The sequence below is a fragment of the Nycticebus coucang genome, chromosome 3 (genome assembly GCF_027406575.1).
Source record: "Nycticebus coucang isolate mNycCou1 chromosome 3, mNycCou1.pri, whole genome shotgun sequence".
Lineage (NCBI taxonomy): Eukaryota > Metazoa > Chordata > Mammalia > Primates > Lorisidae > Nycticebus > Nycticebus coucang.
The window spans coordinates 41,402,427-41,414,973 of NC_069782.1; the positions used below are offsets into that span (position 1 = coordinate 41,402,427).

Here is a 12,547-nt window from a genome sequence, read left to right on the forward strand (position 1 = left end):
ATCAGGAGCTATTGACGAGCTTGCTGACCTGATGCGTGGTAGATACGTGCTATACTCACAAGTATTGCTTTTTGGGCTTCAGAGGTCCATTGCAAATTTTATCTTCATTGCCACGAATCATACATGTGTTATCAGCACCTATAACGTAGATGTCTTCATTGCCACTAAACTTTGTCTTTCCCTCTGTACATGGAGGGTTAGGAAAGCCTTCGTTCGTAAAATATGGCCTTGCTTTATTAAAATATGCATCATACCACTTGGTTACATTTCCATCAAGCTGGACTGTTTTCAGAAAAAGAGGAATGATGATTATAAGTATTAGATGAATGCATTTTCACATTTGTAAAGAGTATTTTTATACAATAATTACCCAAGGGGAATCTGGACACATTGGTCACTTTATGAACCATCAGATGATTCAACTGAGGCTATGTTAACCAGTGTGATGAAAATGTGTCAAACGGTCTATGAAACCAGGGTATGGTGCCCCATGATTGCATTAATGTACACAGCTATGATTTAATAAAAAAAAAGAAAAGAAAAGAAGAAAGAAAGGCAGGTAACTCTGTCCTTCCCCATCACATCTGAAGTTACAGGCATTGATAGGGAGGATGATTTCTCAGGTAAAGAAAGAACATCCCTTAGCCAAGGACAACTTTCTTATTCACAACTCTAAAGAAGCCATCGAGACTCCATCTTGCCAAAACAAAAATAATCCTAGTAGAATATAAAATAAATAAATCACATATTTTAACTATGCCTTTTATTATATTGGTAAAATACTTGAATCAACAACGGATTGCTATAAATAATGATAATACTATCCATTAATTACAAGAGTTCTGTGATAACTGGGAAATAATCTTATATTGCTAATTTTGAACTAAAATGTTTTCAGTGTGTAGCAATTCACATTCCCCAACATAATAAGATAAACTAGTGTTTATCTTGTTACCTCCTGTTTCTGCCACAAGCACTTGGATATTTTTGATTGGCCCGTGATCATCACTGTAGTAACATATTGGCATTCTGATTGTAATAGTTGTGGAAGTCACCAGCAGTTTTCCTGTAGCATCATAAATAGGGATTGGCTTGTTTTTTGGTCGCGCTGGAGCTAAAAACAAGGAGAAAATATCACTATAATAGAATTTTTTGTTTCCAAAAAGAAGAAAAATTCAAATTCTCATTTCAGGCAAATAATTTATGATTAAAGTGATTATAAACATAAATAATACACAGAAGGGAATTGTGTTTGGATTTAGCATATATTTGGCAATTATTATCTTCGGAAGGTATAATTATGTTTGTGAGGCTTGCCTGAGGTAACGAGGCCTAGGTGTGACTTTCAGACATCTGATTCCTTTTTTACATCTTAAAAAAATTCAATATATATATATATGCAAAAATGTTTACATCTTACTGATATTTTAGTGTAGTTTTTCTTTTTTCTAACTTCATTTATTTATTTTTAACCTTAATGAAATGTAAGTAAATTTTATTTAATCAAATAGTAAGAAATTACTTTTTCTTTTGTTTTGAGAAAAGTTTTACTACTTTGGAATGTCTTCTTTATTTGTATTCTTTTTTTTTTTTGGTAGAAAAAAAAAATTTTGTAAGGGCTGGGTATGGTGGCTCACACCTGTAATCCCAGCACTTTGGAAGGCCAAGGTGGGTGGATCACCTGAGCCAGAGCGAGACCAGCCTCTAAAAATAGCTGGGCACTGTGGTGGGCAACTGTAGTCCCAGCTACTCAGGAGGCTGAAGCAAGACAATCGCTTGAGCCCAAGAGTTTGAGGTTGCTGTGAGCTGTGATGCCACACACTCTACTGGGGACAAACAAAGTGAGACTCTGTCTCAAAAACAAACAAAAAAAAAATAAATTGCTATAGAATTTTATTAACACTACTCTCAAACAAGTTTCCCATGACAGAAATCTGGACAACAGGAGCCCTAGATTATTTGATTTTTTTTTTTTTACGTGTTCTTTAAAACACTGTGAAGATTAAAAAAACAATCTCCATGGGCTGAAGTCTGCATCAGCACTTTGAGTTCTGCTCTGGTGGGCGGTCATCCGTATTTTGCTACAACCAACTCAGGCCCCTGGGTTCTTAGGTGGCTCACTGATTTCCGTTCCAGTCATACCAGCACCCTCCCACAGTTAATCCACACCAAACATCTGAATGATAGTTTCCATATTTTTCTCAATGTTCACATAATCATCATTAAAATACATGAATAGTCTTACATAACAGACTCTTCTTGCTCTTTGATTCTTGTAACATGGCCCTCTTATGTATTACAATTACCCCAGATATTGCTTTTTTGCTGAAATATGACGTGTGTAACTCTTGTCAAGTCACCAGGTATGGTGTTAACTCATTCATCTTACTATATCTCACGTGTCACTCATTCAACATTCCCCTAGCCATGAGAATTTGCTTTTTCTCCAGCTTTTGGATGTTTACTGCAATAATTAGCCTGTTCAGTCAGCTTTCTTTACTGATCTTTTTATTTCTAAGAAAGAGATTCCCAAGAGAAGATTTTTTGGAACAAAAGATAAATATACACACATTTTTTTTCCGCTTTAATAGATATTGCAGAATTATTTCTAAAAGTGCCAAGAAAAAAAAATAAAAGTGCCAAGATAATTCATGTTTTACCAACAATGTTTACAAATATCTCCAAAATAAATATCTGTAGAAGCCTTGCTTATTCCATTTCTTCTTATGGCTATATATCTATGTGTGTGTGTGTGTGTGTGTGTGTATGTACACAGACACACATACACAGTGTGGCCGTAACGTTCATGTTCAATTTAAAATAGACAATTGCACACAAGCTGTATAGCCACTCTGTATATATATCCTTTGAACATCAGAAAGTTACTTAACCAAATCTCAATTTCCATATTTTAAAATCTTTTAGTAAAGCTTCTGTTTGCTATTTCACAATAGTCTTAGAAAACATTAGAAATAATAATAAAAAAAAAACAGACAAAAGCCTCTCAATAAATCCATACAACTGGCAATATTGTTTTCATTTTAGAAATAAAGAAAGGAGCTTATGTCACATAGCTTTCAAAGCTAAATATCAAGACTTGAACCAAAATTTTTAGACTTGTTTCTTTAGGTCACTCTCTTTTGAGCAGCAGATTCAAAGGCAGACTTCTTGTTTGTGCCTCAGTTTGGGTGCTCTGAAAAGTAAAGGCTAAATGTGATTAAATGTGAAAGAGGCTTATGGAGAAAATATCTAGAAAGAATTAAGGGACAGAGAGCAGGAGCAGGAGCAGATCACAGGTGTGACGCCCACGAAAGAGCAGTAGGAAGGATTAAACAAGAATAGAGTAGGGTTTCAGGGAGCTCCGCGACTTCCAGCCAGACCACTAGGGAGCCCCAAGCAATGGTTTCCAGTTAAAAGCATCCAGCATCAGGCATTAACATCCACCTGCATATTACCTGCCAAATGCAAATTTAATGAGACTACTATTAATTCAATACTACATGTCACAAATAATATCATGGTATTAGTAGAGAAAAATTAATTTCTTTAGGACCACACAACTGCCACTTGTGTCTATATTTTCTTTAGACTAGTCAGAAGTCTGCCTGCCTTAGCTAAGGAATGGAAGTTTGAACTAAAGATCGTCACAGGGGATGGACAAAGCACCTGTCACAGGAAGTGTTACTGAAGCATAAAAATAAAGCATCTACTGCTGTCTGCACAGCTATGTGTCTGCCACTGAATAACAAAGAGAAATTAAGATTGTATGAATAATGCTCTTCTTTGGGAAGTCATTTTGTGAAGCAATTGATATTTTCAAAGACTTGTGCGTTTGTACATTCCAATGTATGTAATTTACCCGTTAAAATCACACACATATTATTTATACATAGTATAAAAATTATATCAAGTATTTATTGATGAAAAGACAAAATATATCAACTTCATCTAACAGGGAATAATGTTTCTATTCTTCATAGTACAAGTTGCCAGACACTGTCCCAAAGGTGTTTCCAAGATTATGTCTTTTAACCTTCACAACTACCTGTGATTTAGGAACTAATATTATCTCCATTTTACAGGCTTACAGAGGTGAAGAAAGTTACTGAAAGTTGAACAGATATCAAGGGGCCAATCCAGAATTCAATCTCAAAAGTTTGACCCTATCCCCAGACTGATGTCTGTACTTGTAATCACTGCGCTCTGCTGTCCTTCTCAAAAGATTGAGAAAAGTTACTTTTTTGCTTTATAAGGAAAAATATAAGGTAGAATTCTACAAAATGTCCACCCAGTTCAGTTTTTTGAATCTCTCTGAAGGTTTCATTAGACATCTTTAGAGCCACGGCACAATTACTTTGTTGCTTTCGGTCTTAGAAAGCAGTGCTGAATGGTTCAAATTTCTCTTAACAATCTTTCCTTGGGGTTTTGTGGGGCCTTTTTTTTTTTTTTGAAGGGGAGAGGCCTAAATTTTAGTTACATTCTCTATAAAAATTACCTACCGGAATAATGAATTGATAAATCTACTTTATAGCCAGAATCATGAAATCAAACATATAGCTCAGTAAATACTGAAGGAATCTAGTCAAAGCCGATTTAAACAAGTTTTCTTTTCAATAAAATTTAAACATATAAAATAACGGACTATCTTTGAAAAATTTAAACTTAGAGGAAAAGAAATATAAAATATGAGCATTCTTTTAACATGGCAATTTGCATCATTATTTAGACATAGTCACTGTAGCTTTGATAAGCATGCATCGTTACTTTTTACGTGCTTATTGCAGGCATATGTATCATTGAAAGATTTGCCTACATCTTTAACTCAAGTGCGAAATTCAAATTATAATCATTGTTCAGTTAAGACAATCGCGTTTCCTAGGATGGCAGCTCACGTGTATACCTTTGATATCCATGGTTATTCTCATCTGAACCTTTGGCCCTGCACCAGCGCTATTGATTGCATAAACCTAAGACAAAGAAACATTTTGTTACTATTTTAAGTTACTGCTAATGTGTATTATAACTTATTATGATATATATAATTTTAAAACGATTCCCCTTTTTGAAAACAATTGCATGTAGTCTATTATGACAGTTTCTGACATCCAGTTAAATGAATACAATATGTATAGGTAGGGAAAACATCAACAAATATTTCTTAAAACTGATCTTCTGGCACTAACCCAAAGAACAAAGGCTGAGTGACCTACCAGCCCTGTCCCAGAGACCAGGGAGGACTGTGACTTCAGTTTGAACTCGTAGGAGGAACAGGACAGTCAAGCCACTTCATCAACACACTCTCTTCACCTACTCCGACATCTGTTCCTCCTCTCCGTAGCTAGGAGGTAACTCAGGCTTTCTTTAAATCTGTATTCAAGATCCCCTTTTTTCCCTTCTCTGAGATGAAATCCTATTCCTCTAGCCTCCCCATTTTCCTGTATTAAATCATCCCTCTGAAAGTTGGCCTTTATGCCCTTCTTCACCCCTGCCCCAAGGTATCTGATGCTATAACCCTCATAACACGGCATATACACATAAAGCATTTCCTTTTGTATATACAGGGAGTGATTTACAAAATGCGAGTCCTTTCGATTACCTCTGTGCTTAAAAGGTCGTAGACATGGAATCTTCTTTTATTCACTTTATCTTGCTATGTAAAATAAAGACTACATTCTTGAGTAATTTCATTGTGCTTGATAAACACAATTCAGTATACAACATCTTTATTGGAGTTAATTTGCTTTATAAATAAGTGGCCAACTCTTCAACACCATAGATGCTTTGGAATTGTTTTAGTGGATTAAAACTGTCATATTATATATTATGTGGTACATATGGTAAATAAACCAAGACCATAAAATCTGGTTAAAAAATACCTAAAGGAAATATTTATTGGCATTCATAAATTTTTAAAAGGACATATTAAAAATCAAATGTGATGTTATAGTCTGGTTAATTATTTTTATTTCTTTCTGTTTATTTATTTCTTCTGTTACAGTGTAACATTTAAGTAAAATAATATGTGAAAACGTTGGGAGCATGTCTCAAATTGCAGCACGCAAAGAAGTCATTTGTGTTTCAATGTAAACATGCAGGTTTTCATTCAGTGGATCAGGACAGGTGCAAAGGTATACATTCTAAAAAACTTCAAGGTATTAAAAATATTGTAAACTATACTTTACAAAGGATCTGAATTTTTATATTATCTATTAATTTGTTACAATTTGTTTTATTTTCCATTTTCTCTTTTACTTGTAATAGCCAAAACTAATACAGCCCTCACTACCTTAATCCTTACAAATATCCTCCAAGAAAGTTATTTTTTCTACTAACAATTTTTCACATATGAAAACTGAAGCACAGGTTTGATAAAGATCAGACACTGACTCCAGCATCTGAAGCCAGATAATTTCATTCTCTAAACCACCAGCCTTCTACGATTCTTTATCACGGTGGTCCATTCAATAAGACATGCCGAAAGAATTGCAACAAGATGGATTATATCAATATACAAACTTAAATTGAATGACAGAAATAATAAATAGAAATAGATATATTCATTTCGCATATCCACATCAGTATTCTGATAATCAACATGATATAAAGAGTTGGTAGGAGGATTACTTACTAAGCTACTTGAATGGATTCCATGTTGCTTGAAAGATGATTTTTTTGAATTATATACTTCTATTTGAAAATTCCAAAACACGATACAAATATGGGCAAAGAATGAAATAAATTGTGTGCGTCTGAACTCACACACAGAATTAAAATATCACACTGTAAGCTATTAGTCATGTTGTGCAAAAGGTATGTAAATTTTAAACGCGTAGCTATATCTGCCTTTTGTCTTTGAAGTTTACTTTTTCATTTTTTATAATCACACATAGTTTTCTTTTAGCAGAATTATCTCTTTATATTAATCATTGCTCTTTTACTTTTAATATGCATTTCTCTCATATATTTTTTTATTTCTGTATTTCTACCATTTTTATGCAAACTTCTTGGTGGTCTGTGCCTTTTAACAGTATTTGCTGTACTGCAGCAGGAAATAGGCAATTTATTTGTTTCTTTTTTATGTTAAAATATCAAATAACCTCACTAAATGATAGGTAATATTCACTACAAACTACAACATTTTAGAACACTGAGTTTATAAACTAACTTCATAATTTAAATAGTAATAATTAATACTAAATAATTAAGAACTACAGATGCTTACACTGATATTATACGTATGTCCACCTTTTAATCCTTCCAACACTGCAATGACAGATGTGTCCGTTTTCTGGATAATACTGAGGTTGCGAATCTGAAAAGCAGTAGGATCATCTTCTTGATAAACCAAAGCTTGATATACTTGGATGTTTCCATTAGGTTGAGAAGGAGGAAGGAATGTTAACTGGAATTTTGTAACTTCATCTGGTATTTTCTGAAATGTCATATTGGTAGGTGGATCCTTAGGGGCTAAAGTGAAATAATTCAACAATTTTTTTAATTGTGTTATTTTTGATCTCCACATAAAATTTATTTGCCTCAAATTTCTGTTTTTAAACAGTATTACACAAATTATTTAAACAAATTATTTATGGCCTACGTGTCATGGGATCACAGACGTCTATAATTCTCAGAAAACATAATGGCGATATAGTTTGTTTCCGTTTTTATTTTAACTTTGATATGCCTTTATTTTTATAGAGAATGTATTACTATGGTTTTTAAAATTTTCATTTTAAAATAATATAGATTCACAGGGCATTGTAAGAATAGTACATGGGGTTGAATGTACCCTATGTACACATCTCCCTGGTCATGGAATCTTATAGAACTGGAGTTATATAAGATTTTATCTTATATATATATAAGTTATATCAAACCAGGAAATTAACCTGGGTACAGTGCTGATAACTGGACTACAGGCCTTATCCCAATTTCAGCACATTTTCATGCTTTCATATATAAGTCTGTAGCTTTATGCCATTTTATGCCATGTATAGATTCCTGTAACCACAACTACAAGCAAGATGACAAATTTATATCACACTAAAGAAAATCTCTCCTGCTACCCCCTTGTGTGTTTGCTACATGCCTCCCCACCACACTAATCGTGCTCCCATCTCTGTAGGTTTTTCATTCTGAGAACGACAACACCCTGATGACCTTGAGGTCCCCCAGGGTTGCTCTACGTATCACTCGTTCATTCTTTTCATTGCTGAGTAATATTCCACTTTATGAACCTACCACGGTTTGATCAATCATGGAAAGACATTTGGGCTGTTTCCAGTTTTTGTTACCAATAATGAAACTCTTTACTAACATTCACACACAGATGCTTGTGTGAATATGTTTTTGGTTTCATTTGGTCAATGCCCAGAAGTATGATTGCTGGGTCACATAGCAAATACAAATACAAAGACAGTTTCTTAGTCTTACAAGAAACTGTCAAGCTATTTTCCGGTGTGGCTACACTGTTTTACATTCCCACTAGGAATGTGCAACAGGTACAGTCTTTTTGAATAGTGCTGGCATTTTGTATGATTGTTATTTTAAAAGTTATTATTGTATCTGTTCTAGTATAGACATGGTGAAATCCCACTGTGCTTTGAATGTGCGTTTCCCTAATGCCTGAAGGTGGTGAAAGCCTGTCTTCCTGTGTGTTTGTTTGCCACTTCTCTGTGCTGAAATATCTATTTATATCTTCTACTAATTTTTTGAACTATATTTTTTAAAGTGCCTATGGTGCATATTGCAAGGGTACATGTCAGATCTGTTAAGTATAGAGTATAAATGTCTTAACACAATAATTAAGTAAATAAGATAACCAGTGCGACGTAAGCGTTCCTAATACCCTGTTTCCCCGAAAATAAGACAGTGTCTTATTTTAAGGTGTGCTCCCAAAGATGCGCTAGGACGTCTTATCTTTCCTATAAGTAGGTCTTATTTTCGGAGGATGTCTTATTTTCGGGGAACAGGGTAGTATATGAAATCAGCACATTGTACCCCATAAATGCATTAATGTATATATAATCTATGTGTTCATGAGTCAATAAAAAATAAAAAAATAAAGTCCTAAGTTTTGAGTAATATTTGTTTGTTCTAAACAAATAAAAACAGCTTAACATGACAAGCTCAGCAGCCATAAATTTATTTTCAAATTAAATTATAATATGAGATTAAAATTATTTTATGAATACAGGAGCTAGATTTTGCTGTACAGCATAATTAGTGTCCTTTATATAAACGACTGATTGAAGAAATACATTTATTCCGATCAAGTTGAAACGACTATAGTCTTCCATGCTAAGCAAAAAATTTCCATGAAGAAAGTTAATGTTTGGCTAAATATTTCAGATGTTCAACCTCTGTTAATCTTGCAAAAAAAAAGTAAACAGTGAGAAAAAAGGGAGATAAACAAATAAGCATCATACTGTGCCAACTATCTCTTTCATTTTAAGTGGAAACATGCAAAGATAAAATAAGGATAAAGTTGATTGAAAGAGACATCTTTTCGTTTATGCTGTTATACATTTTTTATGACACATAAGAAGTATATTTTCTTTTAATAATTGATGATATTTTAAATTTAAAATTAGGTTGGAGGTTGGATGAGAAAAGAAATTCTTTATTGATGAAAGATTTCTTACCCCTCAAATATCCTTGGAACTAAGTGTAAAATTTCAGTCTTAGAGATTCAGCAAAAATTTATTAAATTATGATATCCGTGAGAAATAGCACACTGAGAGTTGACAACCAATGCCTGTGATATAAATGTGGCACATTCATCGGTCTTTCCTCGCGGATAGGTAGGATGGGGAGAAGTAGAAAAAGTATAATCAGGTATCTGGGATACTTCGCAGCAAACAGACATCAGTGGAATTTTAGTGGCCAAGGATAACATTTACCTTGTGATGTAGAATTATGACTTTATAGACAAAATGAATAGAGAATATAACATCATGAAAAAACTAGCTGAAAAATAGTTTCATCTTTGATACTTACTTTACATTTAGCAACAAATAAAACTATAGCAACACCTCCCTTCACCTGCTCTTTCCAATCACATATCTGATGACATCAGGATGGGGCAAGCAAGCTCAGGGACGTTGACTTTCCCATTTAATTCTGTTACTTACAATCTTATTATTCAAAGGGACTTGAGAAAATCAGTTTAGATTCTGACATTTACCAAATAGTTGTACATAAACGATATCATTTGACTAAGTGACAAAACAGCTATGATAAACTTGACCTGGATTCTAATTTTTGAATTCCAGATTATTTAGTCAGAGAGTATTATTACTTCAATTTTTATTCTAGTCATGGGACAGAAATAACTGAAATGGGAAATTAGATGAAGCATTATTGGCTACAGACAGTAGGAAAAAATATCTCTCAGGAAAGTTAACTCAATTTCAGAAACATTTAGCAGGTTAAACAAGTTCAAAGCATATTTGGGCACTTTTCATGTGTTTCTGTATTTACAAAGATTGAATATTATACATCATTCCACTTTCCTGAAAAGTATAAATAGAAAGCTTCATTTTTGTCAATTGCAGTAATCCATTACATTTTTGTTCATAGGCATTTAAAACTTCTCCTTTAGGGTGGAGTGTGAATCCTGTAGGAAATCTAGCTCAATCTCTGTTGATTTTTAGCAAGGATGAAAAATTCTCCTTACCTGATTCTAAAGTAGTGACAATCACTTCAGCACTGGGCTTCCCTTCTACATAGGCGGCACTAATGTTTCCAGTAAATGCCGTGATGACCACAGAATACTTTGTGAATATGTTTAAATCTTTAACTTCTATGGTTTTATTTTCCTCATTCGACTTGAGGAAAGTAATATTAAATTCATCATTGTCTACCTATTGGAAAAAGTAAGTAACAATTAAGGAATCACCACTTGAGATCCAATTGCCAAACATGATGTACAAAGCTACGTGAGGTATACACATACAGTTATCGAGCCAAGACTGATTTATTTCTATTTTACCATCGGATTGCCCTAGGAAATCAAAAACGCCACTGTAACAGTTTACTGATTCGTAGCTATTTCACTAATTGATAGTAAAAGAGAAGAATACAAACAACCATTCACGATCAATCAACCCATCAAATTAAAAAGCCAAAATTATCTGTGCGGTCGGAGGAACTCTACTTTCTATTCCAAAACTTTACAGAAGAAAGTACAGAGGTTTTGGTCCCCTGCCATCCAGGTTCATACCCCACACTGGACACTTCGAGCTCTTGCAGCATTTGACAAACCACTTATGCTCTCGGCCTCTTACTTTCTACGTATGTGAAATTGGATGACAACACCTATTTATTGTGTTTTATTGAGATTTAGAAAGAGCATGTCTGAAGTAGCTGGCACAGAGATTTTGATTTTTTTAAACTGTTACCCATAAAAAGAAACTCCATAAAAAGAAACACTCTTTGTAACATAATTCAGAAGAAAGATAGATAGATACATTAGCATAAATACTCATGTATTTTATAACTGAAACACAATTTTCAAAAACATACCTTAAATGCACTTTGACATTTGCTGCTCTTTTTTATTGTATTCCAATTCATTTACAAATTCTTGACCTGACTGCAGTTTGAAAAACTCTGACTTAGCACTCTGCATTGCACTGGGAAAGTCCTCAACTGTGCAAGGCATAATTATTAAATGTGTCCAAATGAACACGCGTAGGTTCATTAAATATAGCTGTATTTGTTCAAACATTGTTCATGGAGATTTTTGGCCTATTCACTCTAGACATTAAGCATAGCTAAAGTGTCTAGCGCTAAATAGAAGAGCCTTTCCGAAGATAATCATGAGAAATTTCAAAATCCTATTATGCATATTTCTTTTAGGCACCTGAATTGAACATTTCAAAATCAGGTTTTATGCACAGCACCTGAATTGAACATTTTAAAATCAAGTTCATTTTTAATTTGACCCTCCCTCATAACTTTGAAAGATTATTTATTTTTAGTTCAACATGTTCTTTAAATGCTTTTCAATAAAAGTTTTTTTAAAATTTATTTTATTTTTATTTGAATTTGTATTTTTTTTTTTTGCAGTTTTTGGCCGGGGCTGGGTTTGAACCCACCACCTCTGGTATATGGGACCGGCACCCCACTCCTTTGAGCTACAGGTGCTCCTCAAAAGTTTTTTTTTTTTTTTATTAAAGATTTTGCTATGAGAAACAGAGCCAAAGGGTGATAAATAATAAACAGTATGGCAAACAATCCAGTTAATCATCCCCACCTTAAAACAGAGCAATGGATGGAAACACCCCCACTTCTCTGAACTGCCAAAATGATAAGCAACAGGGGAATTGTATTGATCAGAAACATGTTCCATTAGCGGAAAGCATGTATGCATTAAATTAATTGTCACTATTTCATCACATGAAAGTATGGCTTTTTGAATTTTCCTAAAGACTAAGCTTATATTCATGTTGAATAAGTATTATCTAGAGCCGAGTAGAAGTTGACCCCTACAGCGGAGCGTGGGTCTCTTTTCATCAGAGCTCCATCAAAGGCTTCCCTTTGA

General features: G+C 33.8%; 1 protein-coding gene across 1 annotated transcript in view; it reads right to left on the reverse strand.

The window, feature by feature from the left end:
- The window catches only part of PTPRQ (protein tyrosine phosphatase receptor type Q), a 194,957-nt gene that overhangs the window by 62,421 nt on the left and 119,989 nt on the right, over positions 1 to 12,547 (reverse strand). The window contains exons 28-32 of the mRNA XM_053585939.1: positions 10,679 to 10,865; positions 7,223 to 7,467; positions 4,901 to 4,967; positions 956 to 1,114; positions 60 to 282 (exon numbers count right to left, since the gene is read on the reverse strand). Coding sequence (XP_053441914.1) covers positions 60 to 282; positions 956 to 1,114; positions 4,901 to 4,967; positions 7,223 to 7,467; positions 10,679 to 10,865 — 881 coding nt within the window. The remainder of the gene's footprint in view (positions 1 to 59; positions 283 to 955; positions 1,115 to 4,900; positions 4,968 to 7,222; positions 7,468 to 10,678; positions 10,866 to 12,547) is intronic.